Source organism: Bufo bufo, chromosome 5 (genome assembly GCF_905171765.1).
Source record: "Bufo bufo chromosome 5, aBufBuf1.1, whole genome shotgun sequence".
In the NCBI taxonomy this organism is placed as follows: Eukaryota; Metazoa; Chordata; class Amphibia; order Anura; family Bufonidae; genus Bufo; species Bufo bufo.
In genome coordinates, this window is record NC_053393.1 from 451,940,403 (window position 1) to 451,966,918 (window position 26,516).

Consider the following 26,516-nt stretch of genomic DNA (forward strand, 5'->3'; position numbering starts at 1 on the left):
CGTCCCATGATGCTATGTCTCATGTATGCACATATATACCATACATGCCCGCACGTGTTTGCAGGCATGCATGGATATATATGCATACATCTCAACCGTTCCTCAACAGTGGTCATTTCACCTGTGGAGAATAAAGAGGGGGGGGGGGGGGGGGGGGAAGAGAGAGTTAATATTTGGAAATCCATAATTATCACCTATTGTAAAAATTGGTACAAATAGCTTAATGGGTTAATAAGATGAGAACATTATGAGTCAATAATAAAGCGACAAAATGAAATGAAAAAGTGTAAAGGATCAAGAGATACAGAAATCAAAGTCTCTATTTAATCCACGAGGTGTCAAAGTATTAAGTTCAGTAAGCCTCACGTTGTTTTAACCGTGCTATCCTGTTGCCTCCACGTCTTGCCGATGCTACTTGTTCTAAAATTTGAAACTTTAATTGGTTAATCTGATGGTTTGCTGAAATGAAATGATGTGGAACCGGTAATTCCGTTTTGTGGCAGCGAATGTCCGATTTGTGCTTGGAAATGCGGTCCCGTACACATTGGGTAGTTTCTCCCACATATGTTCAGATTTTACAGAACATTGAGACTTAAAGCCCACTTTTCACAACAAATCACAGTACCACCTACGGTTACATCACCCACTCCTCTATCTATCACGACATTGGGCCTGAGGAACAAAAGTAACTATATGCCCCCCAAAACGCATCATGGTGTTGAAGCATTCATTGACCTCATTAATCGTGATTAGAGTTGAGCGAACACCTGGATGTTCGGGTTCGACGAGTTCGGCCGAACTTTCGAAAAATGTTCGGGTTCGGGATCCGAACTCGACCCGAACTTCATCCCGAACCCGAACCCCATAGAAGTCAATGGGGACCCGAACTTTTGGGCACTAAAAAGGCTGTAAAACACACCCGGAAAGGGCTAGAGGGCTGCAAAAGGCAGCAAAATGTAGTTAAATCCCCTGCAAACAAATGTAGATAGGGAAATGATGAGTTAACATAAAATAAATAAAAATTAAACAATATTAATTGGAGTGAGGTCCCATAGCACAGAATCAGGCTTCAAGTCACCCACCAATGGAGAAGGTCACTTACTATTATTTTGACCACAGCACCCAGACAAAGGAGAGAGGTCCCACAGCAGAGAACCAGGCATCATATCACCCACCACAGGAGTAGGCCACCATTTAGTTACTTTGACCCCTACACCCAGACGGAGGAGAGAGGTTACACAGCAGAGAATCAGGCATTTAGATCACCCACCACAGGAGTAGGCCACCATTGAATCAGACCCCGGCAACCATGTCAGATGGCACAAGCATAAGCTTCATATCAATCAGCACAGGAGAAGGCGACTTTGAAAGACTTTGACCCCTACACCCAGATGGAGGAGAGAGGTTTCACAGCAGAGAATCAGGCATTTAGATCACCCACCACAGGAGTAGGCCCCCATTGAATCAGACCCTGGCAACCATGTCAGATGGCACAACCATCAGCTTTATATCAATCAGCACAGGAGAAGCCACCATTGAGTTACTTTGACCCCTGCACCCAGGAAGAGGAGAGAGGCCCCACAGCACATATTCTGGCATCATATCAGCCACCACAGGAGAAGCCACCATTTAGTTACTTTGACCCCTTCACCCAAACAGAGGAGAGAGGTTCCACATCAGAGAATCAGGCATCATATCAACCACCACAGGAGTAGGCCACAATTTAGTTTATTTGACCCCTGCACCCAGGAAGAGGAGAGAGGCCCCACAGCACATATTCTGGCATCATATCAGCCACCACAGGAGAAGCCACCATTTAGTTACTTTGACCCCTGCACCCAGGAAGAGGAGAGAGGCACCACAGCACATATTCTGGCATCATATCAGCCACCACAGGAGAAGCCACCATTTAGTTACTTTGACCCCTTCACCCAAACAGAGGAGAGAGGTTCCACATCAGAGAATCAGGCATCATATCAACCACCACAGGAGTAGGCCACAATTTAGTTTATTTGACCCCTGCACCCAGGAAGAGGAGAGAGGCCCCACAGCACATATTCTGGCATCATATCACACACCACAGGAGAAGGCCTCTTTCAGTGATTTAGGCCTTTGGACCCAGACAGAGGAGAGAGGTCAGAGATTAGCTTCATATCCCCCAGCACAGCAGAAGACCGCTTTATTTGACTTAGGCCTCAGCACCCAGACAGAAGACAGAGGTAGCATGGCAGAGGTTATGGCTTCATGTCACCCGTTAGTTTAACCGGCCACTTTCATCTGGTTAGGCCCCGGCGCCCAGACAGAGAAGAGTTTCATTCAACTGTGGGTTTCATAAAATTTGTATCAAATAAAGAAGTGGCCCGTAGCACAACAAGACATGTTTTAGGCAGTTAATAAGGACTACTCTGCACAAGGGAGGGACAGGTCCTGTGGGATCCATGCCTGGTTCATCTTTATGAAGGTCAGCTTGTCCACGTTGGCTGTGGACAGGCGGCTGCGCTTGTCAGTAATGACGCCCCCTGCCGTGCTGAATACGCGTTCAGATAAAACGCTGGCCGCCGGGCAGGAAAGCACCTCCAAGGCATAACATGCTAACTCTGGCCACGTGGACAATTTCGAAACCCAGTAGTTGAATGGGGCCGAACCATCCGTCAGGATGTGGAGGGGTGTGCAGACATACTGTTCAACCATGTTAGTGAAATGCTGCCTCCTGCTAACACGTTCCGTATCAGGTGTCGGTGCAGATAGCTGTGGCGTGGAGACAAAACTTTTCCACATTTCTGCCATGCTAACCCTGCCCTCAGATGAGCTGGCCGTGACACAGCTGCGTTGGCGACCTCTTGCCACTCCTCTGCCTTCACCTTCCACCTGTTCCCCTGTGACATGTGGGAATGCTCTCAAGAGCGCCTCTATCAGCGTGCGCTTGTACTCGCGCATCTTACGGTCGCGCTCCAGTTCAGGAATTAAAGTGGGCACATTGTCTTTATACCGGGGATCCAGCAGGGTGGCCACCCAGTAGTCTGCACACGTTAAAACGTGGGCAACTCTGCTGTCGTTGCGCAGGCATTGGAGCATATATTCGCTCATGTGGGCCAGGCTACCCATGGGTAAGGACAAGCTGTCCTCTGTGGGAGGCGTATCGTCATCGTCCACCGTATCCCCCCAGCCACGCACCAGTGATGGGCCTGGGCTGCCACCCCGCTGTGAACTTGCGTCATCCTCGTCCCCCTCCACCTCCTCCTCCTCATCCTCCTCGTCCTCCAGTACAGTGCCTTGGCTGGCGACTTGTGAACCTGTCCTCTGCTGCTTAAACAAACCTCCCTCTGAGCCACTTCAAACAGACTGGCCCGAAAGTGTTAGAAACGAGCCCTCATCCTCCTCCTCCTCCTCCACCTGGGCCACCTCCTCTAACATCATTGCCCTAAGTGTTTTCTCAAGGAGACATAGAAGTGGTATTGTAACGCTGATAACAGTGTCATCGCCACTGGCCATGTTGGTGGAGTACTCGAAACAGCGCAGCAGGGCACACAGGTCTCGCATGGAGGCCCAATCATTGGTGGTGAAGTGGTGCTGTTCGGCAGTACGACTGACGCGAGCGTGCTGCAGCTGAAACTCCACTATGGCCTGCTGCTGCTCGCACAGTCTCTCCAGCATGTGCAAGGTGGAGTTCCACCGGGTGGGCACGTCGCATATGAGGCGGTGAGCGGGAAGGCCGAAGTTCCGCTGTAGCGCAGACAGGCGAGCAGCGGCAGGATGTGAACGGCGGAAGCGCGCACAGACGGCCCGCACTTTATGCAGCAGCTCTGACATGTTGGGGTAGTGGTGAATGAACCTCTGCACCACCAAGTTCAGCACATGCGCCAGGCAAGGGATGTGCGTCAAACCGGCTAGTCCCAGAGCTGCCACGAGATTTCGCCCATTATCGCATACCACCAGGCCTGGCTTGAGGCCCACCGGCAGAAACCACTCGTCGGTCTGTTGTTCAATACCCCGCCACAACTCCTTTGCGCTGTGGGGCCTGTCCCCCAAACATATGAGTTTCAGAATGGCCTGCTGACGTTTACCCCGGGCTGTGCTGAAGTTGGTGGTGAAGGTGTGTGGCTGACCGGATGAGCTGGTGGAAGCAGTGGAGGAGGAAGCCGAGTAGGAGGAGGAGGCTACAGGAGGCAGAGAATGATGCCCTGCGATCCTAGGGGGCGGAAGGACGTGCGCCAAGGAACTGTCCGCCGGGGGCCCAGCCGCCACTACATTCATCCAGTGTGCAGTTAGTGAGATATAGCGTCCCTGGCCGTGCTTACTGGTCCACGTATCTGTGGTTAGGTGGACCTTGCCACAAATGGCGTTGCGCAGTGCACACTTGATTTTATCGGACACTTGCATGTGCAGGGAAGGCACGGCTGTCTTGGAGAAGTAGTGGCGCCTGGGAACCACATACTGCGGGACAGCCATGGCCATCAGCTGTTTGAAGCTGTCTGTGTCCACCAGCCGGAATGACAGCATTTGAAAGGCCAGCAGTTTAGAAATGCTGGCGTTCAGGCCAAGGGCTCGAGGGTGACTCGGGGGGAATTTGCGCTTCCTCTCTAAGGTTTGAGATATTGAGAGCTGAACGCTGCTGTGTGATATAGTGGAGACGCTAGTTGACGGTGGCGGTGGTGGTGGTGGTGTCGGTGGCACATCCTCTGTTTGCTGCTCGGCAGGTGGCAACATTCCTCTCGAGGCGGAAGCCGAGGCAGCAGCGGTAGAGGGAGCAGGGGGAGCCTCAGCGAGTGCCTGGTTTTTAAGGTGTGTACCCCACTGCAGTTCATGCTTTGCATGTAGATGCCTGGTCATGCAGGTTGTGCTGAGGTTCAGAACGTTAATGCCTCGCCTCAGGCTCTGATGGCAGAGCGTGCAAGTCACTCGGGTCTTGTCGGTAGGACATTGTTTAAAGAAGTGCCATGCCAGGGAACTCTTTGAAGCTGCCTTTGTGGGGCTGGGTCCCTGTTGGCGATGTCCAGTAGCAGGCGAACTCTGGGGGCGGCGGCTCGTCTGCTTTGGCCCCCTGCTCCCTCTTTGGCTTCGCTGTTGTCTCGGTCTCACCACTACCTCTTCCTCTGAACTGTGAAAGTCATCGCCACGACCTTCAGTCCATGTGGGGTCTAAGACCTCATCGTCCTCTGCATCGTCTTCCACCCAGTCTCCCTCCCTGACCTCCTCCTGTTCAGTCTGCACACTGCAAAAAGACGCGGCAGTGGGCACCTGTGTTTCGTCATCATCAGAGAGTCGGTGACTCTGCTGTGGTGGTATTCCCATGTCCTCTTCATCTGGAGACATAAGTGGTTGTGCGTCAGTGCATGGTATGTCTTCCTCCACTGGGGAAGGGCTAGGTGGACGCCCCTGGGAAACCCTGGAAGCAGAGTCTTCAAACAGAAGAAGAGACTGCTGCATAACTTGTGGCTCAGACCGTTTCCCTGATATGCTTGGGGGTGATGTGACAGACTGATGGGCTTGGTTTTCAGGTGCCACCTGTGCGCTTTCCGCAGAAGACTGGGTGGAAGACCATGTGGTGAACGTGCTGGAAGCACTGTCGGCCACCCAATCGATTAATGCCTGTACCTGCTCAGGCCTTGCCATCCTAAGAGCGGCATTGGGCCCCACGAGATATTGCGGTACATTCTGCCGGCTAGTTGAGGGAGTTCGTTCCCTACTGTGTGCGCCTGGGGCCGAACGGCCACGTCCTCTACCAGCAACAGAGGCTCCACGGACACCACCACGACCGCGTCCTCGTCCCTTAATAGTATTTTTCTTCATTGTTGCGATTCAACTCGCACCACAATGAAATATATTATTTTTTATAAGCAAAATCCCCTTACTGGAATACTTTCAGTCTTTTGACTGTATGGATTACAGATGGAATGACTGTTATATGTGAGTACCGCTTTCTTTGACAGATTCTAGTATGGGTACATATATGTTTTCCCAACCCCAGCACATTAGTTTGCTAATTCCAGATGTATGAAACGCAGGCCTAACTGTATCTAGTATATTGAACGCCAGATAAACTAACTTGGCCTTTTTTAAATAAAAAAAATTCCCTCACTGGAATACTTTCAGTCTTTTGACTGTATGGATTACAGATGGAATGACTGTTATATGTGAGTACCACTTTCTTTGACAGATTCTAGTATGGATACATATATGTTTTCCCAACCCCAGCACATTAGTTTGCTAATTCCAGATGTATGAAACGCAGGCCTAACTGTATCTAGTATATTGAACGCCAGATAAACTAACTTGGCCTTTTTTAAATAAAAAAAATCCCCTCACTGGAATACTTTCAGTCTTTTGACTGTATGGATTACAGATGGAATGACTGTTATATGTGAGTACCGCTTTCTTTGACAGATTCTAGTATGGGTACATATATGTTTTCCCAACCCCAGCACATTAGTTTGCTAATTCCAGATGTATGAAACGCAGGCCTAACTGTATCTAGTATATTGAACGCCAGATAAACTAACTTGGCCTTTTTTAAATAAAAAAAATCCCCTCACTGGAATACTTTCAGTCTTTTGACTGTATGGATTACAGATGGAATGACTGTTATATGTGAGTACCGCTTTCTTTGACAGATTCTAGTATGGGTACATATATGTTTTCCCAACCCCAGCACATTAGTTTGCTAATTCCAGATGTATGAAACGCAGGCCTAACTGTATCTAGTATATTGAACGCCAGATAAACTAACTTGGCCTTTTTTAAATAAAAAAAATTCCCTCACTGGAATACTTTATGGCTTTTCACTGTATGGATTACAGGTGGACTGGTATTAGTAGGGGTGACACAAGCACACCCAAGTCCCTGATGTAGGATTTCTATGGCACAGACCACTATTACAAGTGATTAATGGACGTTGGGAGAGATTGTGCTGCAGCACTAGTCCCAAGATGGCCGCCGCCTATCAGCCCAGTAACATGTGCCACAAAATGGTCTGCACAACCGTTAAAAAAAATAGCCTTGGACTGTGCTGCTAAATCGCTATTGGTCTGAATCCCAGGTGTAGATGTCTGACTTGTTTGGAGCTTTGGAATGCACACTGTGGCAGCTTCTGCTGCAGCACTACAAGTCGCAAAATGGCGGCCGGTAGTCAGCCCAGGTACATGTGGATGGAAAAATCACTCTGGCCACTCTAAAAATAGCCAATCCCTATCAAAAAAGCAGCTCAGCTGCAGTTGTTCAGATGAATCACAGGTGGAGGAGAGAAATTTGCTTCCAGTTATTCAATTATCCCTGCCTATTCTCGCCCTAGCATCAGCTGCGTCTATCCCTGTTCTATTCACATCGGGAGTGAGCACGTCCCGACGTGCGCACAAGCTTATAAGAGGCTGAGTCACATGCTGCACTTGGCCAATCACAGCCTTGCCAATAGTAGGCATGGCTGCGATGGCATCTTAGGGCAAGTAGTATGATGCATGTTGATTGGCTGCTTTGCAGCCTTTCAAAATGCGCCAAAATACATGCCGAACGACGAACCCGAACTTTTACGAAAAAGTTCGGGTTCGGGTCCGTGTCACGAACACCCCAAAATTCGGTACGGACCCGAACTATGCTCGAACTGTTCGCTCAACACTAATCGTGATATCAAAGTTAATACTAATGCCCTGAAAAATGGGGAACTTCATGTTCCATCTAACCTACGAAGTGAGGAACATATGGCCTTGAACACACTACAGGCAGATAGAACAATTACCATCAAACCAGCTGACAAAGGGGGAGCGATAGTCATAATGGATACCTCATTTTACATTCAGGAAATACAGAGACAACTATCCGACACCACTACCTATGAGCAGGTCCAACACAATCCCACTTTCCAACTTACTAAGGATATCACCATATTTCTAGACCATCAGCTTAAACTCAACACCATTGATAAATCCACATATACCTTTCTTCTTAACAACAATCCCATCCTTCCGGTATTTTACATTCTACCTAAAATTCACAAAAACCTCACCCACCCACCAGGCAGGCCTATTGTAGCCTCCACTGACTCTGTACTCTCACCACTATCAAAATTTCTTGAAAAAATACTAACTCCGCTTATTAAACGAACACGCTCCTTCTTACTTGACACTTCACAATTCCTATCCCTCATTTCTGACCTACAGGACCTACCCTCAGACAGTCTGCTAGTGACATTAGATGTCAATAGCTTGTATACCTCTATTTCACATGTCAAAGGTATCAAAGCAGTCACAATATTACTTAGCACTTCTGAACTCCTCCCAATAGCACAGACGTTCTGTATACGCCTATTAGAATTTGTGCTCCAACACAATTTCTTTATGTTTGGTGATAACTTCTATATACAGAGGAAAGGGACCACCATGGGTGCGCACGTGGCGCCTCCCTACGCTAATGCCTTTATGGCTCAATTTGAGGAAGACTGGATTTATTCCAATGCCCTATTCCAGACTCATGCATTAACATGGTACAGATATATCGATGATATATTCTGTATATGGCAAGGTGACCAACACACATTCAATGCATTTCTACTATACATCAACAGCATTGACTCTAATCTACAATTCACTGCTCATACGGACCCGCAATCTATTAGTTTCTTAGATACAGTTGTCATCAAGACCCCCACAGGAGCACTGACGACCGATTTGTATTGCAAACCCACTGACCGGAACACTCTCCTACATTATCCCACCACCAAACAATCCTTACCCCGTTCACAGTTCCAAAGGGTAGCTCGAATTGTCAAAGACCCCACACTCCAGAAACAAAGACTACAAGAAATATCTAAAAAATTTCAGGATAGAGGATATCCACTTCCTTTACTGAAACGAGAACAGACTCTTCCCGTACGCCAAAGCTCCCCTCCTAATACTACTCCATCATCACCCCGTCTCCCGCTAGTAGTGACATACCACCCTATCATGCCTAAAATTCAAACAGTAATAAAAAAACACTGGTCGATCTTGAAAGATTCTTATCCAGATATTCCTGAATTTCAGTCACCGGTCCGCATGTGTTATAAAAGACCACAAAATTAAGGAGATCGATTAGTCAAGGCTGATATTGGACCGTTAAGACCTTCCATAAAACAAACCACACTAGCACCTTCAAAAACAGGCACCTACCCATGTCTCAACTGCACCCAATGTAACAATGTCATTAGAGGTAACAGGATTATTCACCCCCACTCAGGCAAAATATACCACCCAAAAGGCTTCTATACATGCTCCTCTTCATATGTCGTATATCTGATCCGTTGTCCATGTGGCCTTGCATATGTGGGAGAAACTACCCAATGTGTACGGGATCGCATTTCCAAGCACAAATCGGACATTCGCTGCCACAAAACGGAATTACCGGTTCCACATCATTTCATTTCAGCAAACCATCAGATTAACCAATTAAAGTTTCAAATTTTAGAAGAAGTAGCATCGGCAAGACGTGGAGGCAACAGGATAGCACGGTTAAAACAACGTGAGGCTTACTGGATCTATGAACTTAATACTTTGACACCTCGTGGATTAAATAGAGACTTTGATTTCTGTATCTCTTGATCCTTTACACTTTTTCATTTCATTTTGTCGCTTTATTATTGACTCATAATGTTCTCATCTTATTAACCCATTAAGCTATTTGTACCAATTTTTACAATAGGTGATAATTATGGATTTCCAAATATTAACTCTCCCTCCCCCCCCCCCTCGTTATTCTCCACAGGTGAAATGACCACTATCAGCCAGGTAGTAGTATACCATTAGTGATATAATATAGTATAAGATACTGCTATTATAATATATTGATAGAAATATGGATAGAAAAAAATATATATTTAGAAATGTAGAGACATATTATCTTACTAATCCCTATAGGGACTAATGCATTACCCTGTATATCGATGTTACCTGATTAATTACTAACATAGTATAGATACTATTTTTTCCCCTTAAGAGATATATATGTCTGAGGTCTATTATCTTATTCTGGTACTCCTTACAAGCTTCTCAGTGCCATTTCTACTATTTTCTGGCTCTCCCATACATAATTACTAGTTGACAGTGCCCTTCTTAGACACTAGAGTACCTCTGCGTATGCGCGCGCTATTGACCGCGCTCCCGACATTGACTACCCACACTACGCATGCGCCTATTCATTACGTCACCATTTCGGCGCCAGTCGCGCCGCGCCTCGTCATCCCCGCGGTCCTTTTAAATTGCACAGGCGCCCAGCATCCCCACGCCATCCACGATTCTCCCTACGCCACAGAACTAAGGTATGTACAGCGATTGCGACCAAGTGAGCAGCTATTATATTAACTATGCCACGCTTGTTATGCCTGTTATGCTTACTAAGGTATTTATACTTAGAGAGTGTCCTTATACAATAATCTTGATATCTTACCAACAACTAAACTATTAGTTATGCCCAATGGACCACTCTGAACATCTCCTATTTTTACCATTCTAATGCCACTATTTTCCTTAACTCTGCCCCTCTCCATTCTATTATGGCTACTGCTATGCCATTCTAGCACACCTATTGAATGACTTTATATACTACCATCTACCTAATATTATACCATTTGGCTTCCACAGATATCTCATCCTTACGCTGGTACCTCTGCCTGGCTACCACTATTCTGTGGTCTCATTACTCTAGCGGTTACTACAGTCATTTTGCCATTTTCATTTCATTTCATTTTTCCATTTTGTCATTTTTGACGATTTGTGCTTGTCATTTTGCTACTGTTATTGTTTGATTTCTATTTTCATTTACATGCTATAAGTACAATATCCGTCTATGTACAATATGGATGGGTCCGGTTCGTTTTGTATTCCCATTATGTATTCTCATCGATGATAGACGTCTTGTTCTCCCCTTATCAATGTTATATCTCTTTAAACATTGTCTATTTTGTTATCACGATATGCATGTAATTAACTTTGTGCCTGATCAGTATATATATATAAATGTAATTATGTACTTATTTATATAATAGGCCGTGAACAAGGTCTAACATTAGACCGAAACGTTGGCCAGTGGCTATTACTTTTGGATGGATATACAAAATAAAAATATATATACAAAAGATATGAAATAAAATAAGCAACTAAAAATATTTACAGAGTGCCGTGGTCTTTTGATAATATTTGCACGTACCCCTACCACTGAGCACCTCCCAACCTTCAACAAGGAGTGCCGCTGAACCCCATATTTTCTCTATTTTTACATATACCCATGCTGGGTGAGATAAATATCTCTGTAAAAGACAACTTTTCTCATTTTTTTATACAAAGTTGTCATTTTACAGAGATCTTTCTCTCACCCAGCATGGGTATATGTAAAAATAAACCCCAAAACACATTGCCCTACTTCTCCTGAGTACGGCGATACCACATGTGTGACACTTTTTTGCAGCCCAGGTGCGCAAAGGGGCCCAAATTCCAATGAGTACCTTTTAGGAGGGCATTTTTAGGCATTTGGATTCCAGACTTCTTCTCATGCTTTAGGGCCCCTAAAATGCCAGGGCAGTATAAATACCCCACATGTGACCCCATTTTTGAAAGAAGACACCCCAAGGTATTCCGTGAGGGGCATGGCGAGTTCATAGAAGTTTTTTTTTTTGGCACAAGTTAGCGGAAATTGATTTATTTTATTTTTTCTCACAGAGTCTCCCTTTCCGCTAACTTGTGACAAAAAGTTCAATCTTTCATGGACTCAATATGCCCCTCAGCGAATACCTTGGGGTGTCTACTTTCCAAAATGGGGTCATTTGTGGGGTGTGTTTACTGTTCTGGCATTTTGGGCGGGGCTAAATTGTGAGCAACCCTGTAAAGCCTACAGGTACTCGTTGGACTTTCGGCCCCTTTACGCACCTAGGCTGCAAAAAAGTGTATCGCCGTACTCAGGAGAAGTAGGGCAATTTGTTTTGGGGTGTATTTTTACATATACCCATGCTGGGTGAGATAAATATCTCTGTAAATTGACAACTTTGTATAAAAAAAATTAAAAAAGTTGTCATTTACAGAGATATTTCTCTCACCCAGCATGGGTATATGTAAAAATACACCCCAAAACACATTGCCCTACTTCTTCTGAGTACGGTGATACCACATGTGTGACACTTTTTTGCAGCCTAGGTTCGCAAAGGGGCCCAAATTCCAATGAGTACTTTTAGGATTTCACAGGGCATTTTTTAAGCATTTGGATTCCAAACTACTTCTTACGTTTTAGGGCCCCTAAAATACCAGGGCAGTATAAATATCCCACAAGTGACCCCATTTTGGAAAGAAGACACCCCAAGGTATTTCGTGAGGGGCATGGCGAGTTCCTAGAATATTTTTATTTTGGCACAAGTTAGCGGAAAATTATTTATTTATTTTTTCTCTTACAAAGTCTCATATTCCACTAACTTGTGACAAAAAATAAAATTTGACATGAACTCGCCATGCCCCTCACGAAATACCTTGGTGTGTCTTCTTTCAAAAATGGGGTCACATGTGGGGTATTTATACTGCCCTGGCATTTTAGGGGCCCTAAAGCGTGAGAAGTCTGGAATATAAATGTCGAAAATTTTTTACGCATTTGGATTCCGTGAGGGGTATGGTGAGTTCATGTGAGATTTTATTTTTTGTCACAAGTTAGTGGAATATGAGACTTTGTAAGAAAAAAACAAAAAAAATATCAATTTCCGCTAACTTGTGCCAAAAAAAAATAAAAAATCTTCTATGAACTCGCCATGCCCCTCAAAAGTGATCTTTATAGCGCCGCAGCGATTTTACGGTGTTTTTGCAGTGATCAGAAAAAAAAATATTCTGTCACTGCGGTGGGGCGGACTGAACGCAAGTGTGCGCACAAGATCAGGCCTGATCGGGCGAACACTGCGTTTTTTGTAGTGCCTATAGAACATGTCCTATTCTTGTCCGCAATTGTAAAACACATACGGACGTCTGAATGGAACCTTACAGGGGGGTGATCAATGACAGGGGGGTGATCAGGGAGTCTATATGGGGTGATCAGGGGTTAATAAGGGGTTAATAAGTGACGGGGGGGTGTAGTGTAGTGTGGTGATTGGTGGTACTTACAGAGCTGCCTGTGTCCTCTGGTGGTCGATCCAAGCAAAAGGGACCACCAGAGGACCACGTAGCAGGTATATCAGACGCTGTTAACAAAACAGCGTCTGATATACCTTTCAGGGGTTAAAAAAAATCACATCTACAGCCTGCCAGCGAATGATCGCCGCTGGCAGGCTGTAGATCAGCTCGTTTACCTTCCGATCCTGTGAACGCGCGCTCCTGTGTGCGCACGTTCACAGGAAATCTCGCGTCTCGCGAGATGACGCGCCTATGCGTCTAGGAGGAACAAACCGACCGCCCGCAGGATGCATCCCTGCGTTAGGCGGTCGGGAGGAGGTTAAATCCCACCTTAAACATGTCAATTTATGTGGTAATAACTTTAAAACGCTTTTACTTATCCAGGCCATTCTGAAATTGTTTTATCGTCACGTATTGTATTTCATGACAGTGGTAAAACGGAGTCAAAATATTTTTTATTTATAAAAAAAATATTAAATTTACCAAAAATTTGGAAAAATGGGCAAATTTCCAAATTTCTATTTCTCTACTTTTATAATAGATAGTAACAACTCCAAAAATAGTTATTACTTTATATTCCCCATATGTCTACTTCATGTTTGGATCATTTTGTGAATGCCATTTTATTTTTTGGGGACGTTAGAAGGCTTAGAAGTTTAGAAACAAATCTTGAAATTTTTCAGAGAATTTCCAAGACACCCACTTTTTAAGGATCAGTTCAGTTCTGATGTCACTTTGTGAGGCTTACATGATAGAAACCACCCAAAAGTGACCCCATTTTAGAAACCACACCCTCAAGGTATTCAAAACTCATTTTACAAGCTTTGTTAACTCTTTAGGTGTTCCACAAGAATTTATGGAAAATGGAGATGAAATGTCAGAGTTGAACTTTTTTGGCAGATTTTCCATTTGAATCCATTTTTTCCAGTAACAAATCAAGGGTTAACAGCCAAACAAAACTTAATATTTATTGCACTGATTCAGTATTTTGCAGAAACACCCCATATGTGGTCTTAAACTGCTGTATGGGCACACGGCAGGACGCAGAAGGAAAGGAACGCCATGTAGTTTTTGGAAGGCAGATTTTGCTGGACTGGTTTTTTGACACCATGTCCCATTTGAAACCCCCCTTGATGCACCCTACAGTAGAAACTCAAAAAAAAGACCCCATTTTGGAAACTACGGGATAAGGTGGCATTTTTATTGCTACTATTTTAGGGTACATATGATTTTTGGTTGCTCTGTATTACACTTTTTGTGAGGCAAGGTAACAAAAAATAGCTGTTTTGGCACCGTTTTTATTTTTTGTTATTTACAATGTTCATCTGACAGGTTAGATCATGTGGTATTTTTATAGAGCAGGTTGTTATGGACGCGACAATACCAAATATGTTTGTTTCAGTTGTACATAATAAAGCATTTTTAAAAAAAAAAATTTTAGTGTCCCCATATTCTGAAAAGCCATAATTTTTTTTATTTTTTGGGCGACTCTCTTATGTAGGGGCTAATTTTTTTCGGTATGAGATGACGGTTTGATTTTTGATCGGTTGGTATTACACTTTTTGTGATGTAAGGTTACAAAAAAATTGCTTTTTTGACAGTTATTATTTTTATTTTTTTAAGGTGTTTACATGAGGTGTTAGATCATGTGATATTTTTATAGAGCAGGTTGTTACAGACGTGGCAATACCTAATATGTATACTTTTTTTTATTTATTTAAGTTTTACACATTATCATTTTTGAAACAAAAAAAATCATATTTTAGTGTCTCCATAGTCTTAGAGCCATATATTTATTTTTTGGGGAGATTGTCTCAGGTAGGATATAATTTTTGCGGGATGAGATTACGGTTTGATTGGCACTATTTTGGGGTGCATATGACTTTTTGATCGCTTACTATTTCACTTTTCGTGATGTAAGGTGCCAAAAATGGCTTTTTTGACACCATTATTTTTTTTTGACAGTGTTCACCTGAGTGGTTATGTCATTACGGACGTGGCAATACCTAATATGTATACTTTTTTTTATTTATTTAAAGTTTATACAATAATATCATTTTTGAAACAAAAAAAATAATCATGTTTTAGTGTCTCCATAGTCTGAGAGCCATAGTTTTTTAAATTGTTTGGGTGATTGTCTTAGGTAGGGGCTCATTTTTGCAGGATGAGATGATGGTTTGATTAGTACTATTTTGGGGTGCATATGACTTTTTGATTGCTTGGTATTATACTTTTTGTGATGTAAGGTGACAAAAAAAAAGGCTTTTTTGACACAGTTTTTATTTTATCTTTTTCACGGCGTTCATCTGAGGGGTAAAGTCATATGGTATTTTTATAGAGAAGGTTGTAACGGACGCGGCGATACCTAATATGTCTACTTATTATTATTTCTTTACATTTAATACAATAAGGGTGGGTTCACACTAGCGTTAGGAATTCCGTTATGGCTTTCCGTTATAGCAGGGTTATAACGGAACCTAACGGAATTCATAAGACGAAAGGGCGGATCCGTTTTGCTGCCCATAGACTTGCATTTTGACGGAATGCAAAACAGACGCCCTTTAAAAGGCATTCCATTTGCTCTCCTCCTAATAGAAGTCTATGGGAATAAAAACGGATCCGTCTGGTTCCAGTTATGCAAGACTGAAAACAAAGTCCTGTCGACAGGACTTTGTTTTCTGTCTTGCATAACTGGACCAAAACGGATCAGTTATGTTTTCCCATAGACTTCTATTAGGACGGAGCAAAACGGAATGCCTCTTAAAGGTTTCCGTTTTGCATTCCATCCTGTGGATTCCGTTATGTTCCATTATAACCCTGTTATAACGGAAAGCCATAACGGAATCCCTAACACTAGTGTGAACCCACCCTAATATCATTTTTGAAACAAAAAAAAAAAAAAATATGTTTTAGTGTCTCCATAGTTTTTTTTTATTTTTGGGGCGATTGTCTTAGGTAGTTGCTCATTTTTTGCGGGATGAGGTGTCGGTTAGATTGGTACTATTTTGGGGGCATACGCCATTTTGATCGCTTGGTGTTGCACTTTTAGTGATGTGCCAAAAATTTTTTTTTTAGCACAGTTTTTATTTTTATTTTTTTATGGTGTTCACCTGAGGGTTTAGGTCATGTGATATATTTATAGAGACGGTCGATACCAACGCGGCGATACCTAATATGTAAACTTTTTTTTTTCCTATTTTTTACAAAAAAATTTAACTTTATTTTGGGAAAAGGACGCTTTTTTTTTTTTTTACTTGAAATTGTTAATTTTTTGGGTTGGATCCCACAGGCTAAGAGGGATGGCAGCCACGATGCCTAAAGAAGGCATCGGGCTGCCTTCCCTGCCATCGGGTCCCCGTCACAGCAGCGTGGCGACCCAATGGCAACTCCGATCCAAAGGCAAAAAATATATAGTGGGACACTTTCCCTCAGGGTTTAGCAAATCCCTCCTGACGAAGCCTTTCTCGGCGAAACGCGCGTCGAGGTGCAGCTCTGGTCACTGACTTTGGGTTCCAGCATACCATGGGTAATTTATGTTTTGCTTCATGCTTGGTTAGTTTGTTATTTTAGTGTGACTGCTTGTACATAGCACACTTGCCTTGCCCTCATTTGTGATATATTTGGCCATTTGCATTCTCCAGGTGGCCATTTACGTTACCTAGGGTGGGCAAGTCTGCTGTGTGTGACCATATCTACCCTTTACTTGTATGCAGCATACATACAGTGGGATGCGAAAGTTTGGGCAACCTGGTCAATCGTCATGATTTTCCTGTATAAATCGTTGGTTGTTACGATAAAAAATGTCAGTTAAATATATCATATAGGAGACACACACAGTGATATTTGAGAAGTGAAATGAAGTTTATTGGATTTACAGAAAGTGTGCTATAATTGTTTAAACCAAATTAGGCAGGTGCATAAATGTGGGCACTGTTGTCATTTTATTGATTCCAAAACCTTTAGAACTAATTATTGGAACTCAAATTGGCTTGGTAAGCTCAGTGACCCCTGACCTACATACACAGGTGAATCCAATGAGAGAGAGTATTTAAGGGGGTCAATTGTAAGTTTCCCTCCTCTTTTAATTTTCTCTGAAGAGTAGCAACATGGGGGTCTCAAATCAACTTTCAAATGACCTGAAGACAAAGATTGTTCACCATCATGGTTTAGGGGAAGGATACAGAAAGCTGTCTCAGAGATTTCAGCTGTCTGCTTCCACAGTTAGGAACATATTGAGGAAATGGAAGACCACAGGCTCAGTTCAAGTTAAGGCTCGAAGTGGCAGACCAAGAAAAATCTCGGATAGACAGAAGCGACGAATGGTGAGAACAGTCAGAGTCAACCCACAGACCAGCACCAAAGACCTACAACATCATCTTGCTGCAGATGAAGTCACTGTGCATTGTTCAACCATTCGGCGCACTTTACACAAGGAGATGCTGTTAGCGAGAGTGATGCAGAGGAAGCCTTTTCTCCGCCCACAGCACAAAAAGTGCCGCTTGAGGTGGGATAAAGCACATTTGGACAAGCCAGCTTCATTTTGGAATAAGGTGCTGTGGACTGATGAAACTAAAATGGAGTTATTTGGCCATAACAAGGGGCGTTATGCATGGAGGAAAAAGAACACAGCATTCCAAGAAAAACACCTGCTACCTACAGTAAAATATGGTGGTGGTTCCATCATGCTGTGGGGCTGTGTGGCCAGTGCAGGGATTGGGAATCTTGTCAAAGTTGAGGGATGCATGGATTCCACTCAGTATCAGCAGATTCTGGAGACCAATGTCCAGGAATCAGTGACAAAGCTGAAGCTGCGCCGGGGCTGGATCTTTCAACAAGACAACGACCCTAAACACTGCTCAAAATCCACTAAGGCATTTATGCAGAGGAACAAGTACAACGTTCTGGAATGGCCATCTCAGTCCCCAGACCTGAATATAATTGAAAATCTGTGGTGTGACTTAAAGAGAGCTGTCCATGCTCGGAAGCCATCAACCCTGAATGAACTAAAGATGTTTTGTAAAGAGAAATGGTCCAAAATACCTTCAACCAGAATCCAGACTCTCATTGGAACCTACAGGAAGCGTTTAGAGGCTGTAATTTCTGCAAAAGGAGGATCTACTAAATATTGATTTCATTTCTTTTTTGTGGTGCCCAAATTTATGCACCTGCCTAATTTTGTTTAAACAATTATAGCACACTTTCTGTAAATCCAATAAACTTCATTTCACTTTTCAAATATCACTGTGTGTGTCTCCTATATGATATATTTAACTGACATTTTTTTATCGTAACAACCAACGATTTATACAGGAAAATCATGACGATTGACAAGGATGCCCAAACTTTCGCATCCCACTGTATGTCTATACATAACTTTGGGCGAATTTACAGCTTTCCCATATTCATGCGGCTCTATACCCAGGGTTTGTGACCCCTTTTCCTTGTTAGTCGGGTATATGTGAGGGTGGCTGCTTATGGTCCCGCCACATGGGGTGTCCCAACCCCCGTTACCTTGTGCTATATTTATTGTCATTTGATTGTGTCTTAATAAATTACATATATTTTATATGTGTGTTCTCAAATTTTTATGGGGTTATTTATATATATTTTTTTTTTCCGTTGGTTGGCTCCATATGTTATACTAGACCCCAGTGTATCTCATACACCCAATTTGAGTTTTGTCTTATAGGTTGGTCTTGCAAATCCCTGCCTAAAAGCAAAGTATTCGCAAAGTTGCTCACCCTAACAATAAATATCCCTTCCTGCTCAGTGTAATTCCCATGTAGCGTTTTAGCCATATAAGTCATAAATCAATAGTCCCAAAGCGTTTCCCCTATTTACATCACAGTAGGTTCATCAGGGGACCATATTCTTATATAGTGCTGGATGCAGTGTGCGATCACATTTGCATTTTCCGTTTGTGTATGTATTTCGCCATAGTGATGTGCACCTGCAGGCAGGTTGTGCGGACTCAACCCCCTATATTTTTTTCTTTGTAGCATATATTGGAGGCGTGGCGATCTCCTTTGAGTCAAGCACACCTGACCAGTTAATCTGTCCTGGAGGCTGGTTTTAAAGTCAGTATAAAACTGAGTCTGCTTATATAGAACCTACCATTAGCCATCTGGCTCCAGGAGAAGTATATGGTGGGTTCAGCATGCATGTTGGTACTTGCATCCCTGGATCCGATGAAAGCTGTAATGGCACCGGACGAGGTTACAAGCAAAGTGTACTTGGCTTGCATGCTGACCTGCATTCCCTGGATTTTATGTGGCTGTCATGGCCCATGAACAGGTAGGAACAAGAGTTAGGGACCACTCAATTGAGACGACCTTGACGCGGTGAGTGGCTTACTATGCTTTGGCCAAAATATAAACCAATGTCTCATCCAGCATGGAGGGCAGAGTGCTGGATGCAGTGTGCGATCACATTTGCATTTTCCGTTTGTGTATGTATTTCGCCATAGTGATGTGCACCTGCAGGCAGGTTGTGCGGACTCAACCCCCTATATTCTTATATATATATATATACACACTCACCTAAAGAATTATTAGGAACACCATACTAATACGGTGTTGGACCCCCTTTTGACTTCAGAACTGCCTTAATTCTACGTGGCATTGATTCAACAAGGTGCTTATAGCATTCTTTAGAAATGTTGGCCCATATTGATAGGATAGCATCTTGCAATTGATGGAGATTTGAGGGATGCACATCCAGGGCACGAAGCTCCCGTTCCACCACATCCCAAAGATGCTCTATTGGGTTGAGATCTGGTGACTGTGGGGGCAATTTTAGTACAGTGAACTCATTGTCATGTTCAAGAAACCAATTTGAAATGATTCGAGCTTTGTGACATGGTGCATTATCCTGCTGGAAGTAGCCATCAGAGGATGGATACATGTTCTCATTCTGTTTACGCCAAATTCGGACTCTACCATTTGAATGTCTCAACAGAAATCGAGACTCGTCAGACCAGGCAACATTTTTCCAGTCTTCAACAGTCCAATTTTGGTGAGCTCGTGCAAATTGTAGCCTCTTTTTCCTATTTGTAGTGGAGATAAGTGGTACCCGGTGGGGTCTTCTGCTGTTGTAGCCCATCCGCCTCAAGGTTGTGCGTGTTGTGGCTTCACAAATGCTTTGCTGCATACCTCGGTTGTAACGAGTGGTTATTTCAGTCAACGTTGCTCTTCTATCAGCTTGAATCAGTCGGCCCATTCTCCTCTGACCTCTAGCATCCACAAGGCATTTTTGCCCACAGGACTGCCGCATACTGGATGTTTTTCCCTTTTCACACCATTCTTTGTAAACCCTAGAAATGGTTGTGCGTGAAAATCCCAGTAACTGAGCAGATTGTGAAATACTCAGACCGGCCCGTCTGGCACCAACAACCATGCCACGCTCAAAATTGCTTAAATCACCTTTCTTTCACATTCTGACATTCAGTTTGGAGTTCAGGAGATTGTCTTGACCAGGACCACACCCCTAAATGCATTGAAGCAACTGCCATGTGATTGGTTGACTAGATAATTGCATTAATGAGAAATAGAAGCGGTGTTCCTAATAATTCTTTAGGTGAGTGTGTATATTATATATATATATATATAGATATAGATATATATATAGTAGCGGGATTAGCTCACGGGACCGCCGTCTCCTGGGATAGACGGGCGCTATAGGCACATAAAACACAGTCCAGTCCAAGCAAGTATGGTGCAACTGGCCTCAGCCAGTTTTATTGACTTTTGCAGAAAAAGAATTAAACAAAACAGTTCAAAACAAATGAAATACCTGGCCGTCTGGCCACTACTTCTAGACAGGCAGTAGTCCCTAACTGTGCCCAGCTCCATCAACAAAACACACTGTTGTTTTTACTCACACATAAGGGTTCTTCCCAGGAGCAGAGAGATCAGCTAGTGAGCTGTTTGCCCTTTTATAGCACACTCAGGTTCCAAGGTGATTAGCCACAGTTACCCTGAATACCTGGAGTGGCTAATTGGAGCAGGGACCCACCCAACTCTCCCTGCTCCAAGCAGCCAGGCCCTTCTAACCAGGTTTTTAACAAAACCCTTGCAAAGAGAAAACCTAGTTTTCCTTGCTGTCAATTCCCTGGCTGCTTTTTAGAACGTATAGGACAGGAACCTAGGTGAAATGTAGACTCCTTCTACCACTTTCCCCCTGGTCCTGTCACATATCCTCCCCCCCTGTTTCGACCTTGGGGTAGGAACACTCTGTGCCCTTAAACAGTACATCCTGGACAGGGCATATGCGTTTCCAAGCTGACGCCCGGGCCTATGTTCAACTGTAAAACTATAATCTTGAAGAGACATGAACCATCGGGTCACTCGCCTGTTTTTCTCACGGTTTTGGCACATCCATTTAAGGGGGGCATGGTCAGTTACCAGTTTGAATGTTCTCCCTACCAAATAATACCTGAGAGCTTCTATGGCCCACTTAACTGCCAAACACTCCTTTTCTACAATGGAGTATTTCTTTTCATGTTCATTTAACTTTTTACTCAGGTATACTACAGGATGCTCTTCCCCAGCCCTTACTTGCGACAACACAGCCCCTATACCAACATCCGAGGCATCTGTTTGCACAATGAACTCCTTTTTAAAATCTGGTGTGACTAACACTGGGTGGGCACATAGAGCCTGCTTCAGGTTCTGAAAGGCCTGTTCCGCTTCCGTGGTCCATTTGACCATGGTTGAATCCTTCCCTTTTGTAAGGTCTGTTAAAGGGCTCGCAATGCTGGCAAATTTTCAATAAAACGCCTATAATAACCAGTTAAACCTAGGAATGCTCTGACTTGCTTTTTGTTCAAAGGCCTTGGCCAGCTCTGCATGGCTTCCACTTTGTTTATTTGAGGTTTTAGAACTCCTCGCCCAATCATGTACCCCAAGTACTTTGCCTCTTCTTGCCCAATGGCACATTTTTGGGGATTCGCTGTTAACCCTGCTTCCCTAATAGAATTCAGGACGGCTTCTACCCTGGGTAGATGACTTTCCCAATCCGTGTTATGGATTATCACATCATCTAAATAGGCAGCTGCGTATCTACGATGTGGTCTTAAAATTTTGTCCATCATCCTCTGAAATGTGGCCGGGGCCCCATGCAAACCAAAGGGAAGGACTACATACTGAAAATGGCCATCAGGGACACTAAAAGCAGTTTTTTCTTTGGCCCCCTCAGTCAACGGTACTTGCCAGTAACCTTTTGTAAGATCTAATGTGGTAAAGAACCTAGCATTACCAAGCCTATCAATCAGCTCATCCACTCAAGGCATTGGGTAAGCGTCAAACTTTGAGACAGTGTTCAGTTTCCTGAAGTCATTACAGAAACGTATGGTGCCATCAGGTTTGGGAACCAAGACTATAGGACTAGACCAGTCACTATGGGACTCCTCTATAACCCCTAACTGAAGCCTTGTTTGGACTTCTTGGGAGACAGCTTTACGTCTAGCCTCAGGTATTCTATAAGGCTTTTGGTTGACTCTGACCCCTGGTTCGGTTACAATATCATGTTTAATTATATCTGTTCGACCAGGTAGCTCAGAAAATACATCTTTATTTTTTATTACAAACTCCTTTGCCTCTTGGGTTTGAGATCCCGACAAAGTGTCTGCAATTTTTACCTCTGGTATCTCAACGCTACATTCCTTTTTCCCGCTGCTAACACCTCTCGGTCCTTCCAGGGTTTGATTAGGTTCACATGATAAATTTGGTAGGGCTTACGTCTACCTGGTTGGTGAACCCGGTAATTCACCTCTCCGACCTTCTCAACTATTTCATAAGGTCCTTGCCATTTGGCCAAAAATTTACTTTCTACTGTGGGGACAAGGATTAATACCCTATCCCCAGGGTTGAAGTTTCTTACTTTAGCCGACCTGTTGTAAACCCGGGACTGAATCTCCTGGGCCTGCAGCAAGTGTTCTTTTACAATGGGCATTACTTTTCCAATCCTTTCCTGCATTTGGGACAAGTGTTCAATCACACTTTTGTAGGGTGTAGCCTCACTCTCCCAGGTCTCTTTGGCAATATCCAAAAGACCCCGAGGGTGCCGACCATACACTAGCTCCAACGGAGAAAATCCGGTAGATGCTTGAGGCACCTCCCGTACAGAAAACATAAGATATGGTAAAAGACAATCCCAGTCTTTCCCATCCTGTGCCACCACTTTTCTGAGCATCCCTTTTAAGTTTTTGTTGAACCTTTCAACTAATCCATCCGTTTGGGGATGATAAACTGAGGTACGCAAGTGAGTTATTTTCAACAGTTTACACAACTCTTTTGTAACCTTTGACATAAAGGGCGTCCCCTGGTCAGTGAGTACTTCTTTAGGTATGCCCACTCTAGTAAACATCTGGAACAACTCCTTGGCTATCACTTTTGCAGAGGTTTTCCTTAGAGGTATTGCTTCAGGATAGCGGGTAGCATAATCAAGGACAACCAAAATGTATTGGTGACCTCTGGCAGACTTAACAAGAGGTCCCACCAAATCCATTGCAATCCTCTCAAAGGGAGTTTCAATAATCGGGAGTGGTACTAACGGACTCCTAAAGGTCACTACCGGGTTGTGTAATTGACACTCTGGGCATGAATCACAGTATTCTTTTTGTCTCTTTATGTACCCCGGGCCAATAAAACCTCTGCAAAATCCGGTCTTTGGTTTTTTCATAAGCCAAGTGCCCTCCTAGCACATGTGAATGGGCTAGATCCATCACCTTTTGGCGATGCGATTTTGGGACCACAAGTTGCTCCACAACCTGCCCATTTTGCTCATCAACTCTATATAAGAGTTCATTCTCTATAGAAAAATGGGGAAATATTTTCTCTACCCCAGTATCTTGAGGTACCCCATTGACTACTTTCACACTTTGCCATGCGTGGGTTAATGTTGGGTCCCTGAGTTGAGCTGTCCCAAAGTTATCATTGGAGACTGGCAAGTCAGGGAGACCAATTTCCGGGACATCATCAGTATCCCCTGCAAGCACTGCTAAGGGAAAATTCTCGGTTTCACTCTGGGTCACCCCTACTGTTTGCACATTTTCAGTCTCAGCCAGGGGAATGGGATCTACAGCAGACCCACTTAAACACTTATCAAGCATATTCCACATTTTCCAAAACAGAGGAAAATCACACCCCACAATGACAGTATGCAACAGACTGTTTACAACCCCCACTTCATGGGTTACTTTCCCGCACGGGGTTTCAAAAGAGACTATAGCAGTGGGGTACTCTTTTGTATCCCCATGTATGCAGATGACCCCCATCTGTCTCTTTTGCAGCTTCCTAGTGTCCACCAGGCTGCCATGCACAAGAGTCACTAGACTACCAGAGTACAACAGAGCTTGAACTGAGTGTCCTTCAATCACCAAGCTGCAAGTTTGTCGCTCCATATCTGGGGTCGGCAAGGCAGAGTAGGCAGGTCCCGCAAACAATGACCTCCTCCGCCCACTGTCACACTCCATAGGCTCAGCCAAAGGACAGTTGGCAGCCACGTGGCCCAGTCCTTGACATCGCCAGCAAACAATGTTTTTGAACGCCCAAGGCTGTCTAGGGCTAACTGGCTTAAGAGGTCTGGCTAATAGGTCAGTCTCAGTTCCTACTTTACGGCCCTCCCTCGCCCCCTTTAGATTAGGAACAGTCTTACCGCGATCAGTAGACTTCTGGCTCCCTGGGGCCGGCCAAGTAGGAGAGAGGTCTTGGAGATACTCCTCGGTGTTCAGATACCGCTCCACTAGGGCGACGAGCTGATCCACATCCCTGGGGTCCGCTTGTCCCACACAGCGCTGTATCCGAACTGGTAGAGCACAAACAAACTGGTCCAGGACCACTCTTTCCACCACCTGAGTGGCTGTAGATACCTCTGGCTGTAGCCATTTTTTAGCCAGGTGAAAAAGATCATACATTTGCGACCTCGCTGGTTTATCCAATTGGAAAGTCCAGTTGTGCACTCGCTGGGCTCTGACCGCAGATGTTACACCCAAGCAAGCGAGAATTTCTGCTTTCAGTTTTGGGTACTGTCTGGCATCCTGCTCACTCAAATCATAGTAGGCTTTCTGTGGCTCCCCACTCAGAAATGGAGCAAGGGTGTCTACCCACTGTTCGGCTGGGAGTTTCTCTCTTTCAGCGGCTCTTTCAAAAATGGTGAGGTAGGTCTCCACATCATCCCCTGCTACCATTTTTTGAAGGGAAGCTTGCACTCTCCTCCCCACAGAGATGGATTCCTCCTGGACATGGGGCCTTTCAGCCAGCACTGCTATCTGCTCCACCAGACTTTTATTAAGCGATTGCTGTTCTCTGAAACCAGCTTGCGTAGTCTCTATGAACAACCGATTGGTTTCCTGCTGGTTAGCATTCGCCTTTTGGAGCTGTATGTTAGCCTGGATCAGCTGTTTCAGCACTTCCTCCATATATGCACTGTTTGTTTTTTTCAGAACAGCAGACTTAACACAGGACATAAAACTTGCTGGATTTTTGTGCCAGCGCAGCCTCCACCATATGTAGCGGGATTAGCTCACGGGACCGCCGTCTCCTGGGATAGACGGGCGCTATAGGCACATAAAACACAGTCCAGTCCAAGCAAGTATGGTGCAACTGGCCTCAGCTAGTTTTATTGACTTTTGCAGAAAAAGAATTAAACAAAACAGTTCAAAACAAATGAAATACCTGGCTGTCTGGCCACTACTTCTAGACAGGCAGTAGTCCCTAACTACATGAAACTGAGCCTTGTGCCCAGCTCCATCAACAAAACACACTGTTGTTTTTACTCACACATAAGGGTTCTTCCCAGGAGCAGAGAGATCAGCTAGTGAGCTGTTTGCCCTTTTATAGCACACTCAGGTTCCAAGGTGATTAGCCACAGTTACCCTGAATACCTGGAGTGGCTAATTGGAGCAGGGACCCACCCAACTCTCCCTGCTCCAAGCAGCCAGGCCCTTCTAACCAGGTTTTTAACAAAACTCTTGCAAAGAGAAAACCTACAGTAGGTGAACCCGATTTTGTGTCAATCTCGCTGTATTTCTAGGCGAGATTGAGCACATACGAGCCCCATCGCGGGAGCCAGCGCCGAGCTGGCTTGCCGCGATGGAGAGCAAGCGCGTCATAGAAGCGACGGGAGATCCGACTTGGATTCCCGCCAATTCTACACGTGTGCGGCGTTTGTTATGAATCCTGAGGGGGAAGTCCCCGCCGGATTTTAAATAAAAATCCGGCCTGGGTCCCGCCCTCAGGAGCATACCGGGCCCTTAGGTCTGTTATGGGTTGTAAGGAGAGCCCCCCCTACGCCGAAAAAAACGGCGTAGGGGGTCCCCCTACAATCCATACCAGACCCGTATCCAAAGCACGCTACCCGGCCAGCCAGGAAGGGAGTGGGGACGAGCGAGCGCCCCCCCCCCCCCCTCCTGAG

General features: G+C 44.5%; 1 protein-coding gene across 1 annotated transcript in view; it reads left to right on the forward strand.

Moving 5' to 3' along the window:
• Positions 1-7,766: 7,766 nt before the first annotated feature.
• The window catches only part of LOC121002566 (general transcription factor II-I repeat domain-containing protein 2-like), a 142,834-nt gene continuing 124,084 nt past the window's right edge, over positions 7,767-26,516 (forward strand). Inside the window, exon 1 of the mRNA XM_040434008.1 lies at positions 7,767-7,958. Coding sequence (XP_040289942.1) covers positions 7,767-7,958 — 192 coding nt within the window. The remainder of the gene's footprint in view (positions 7,959-26,516) is intronic.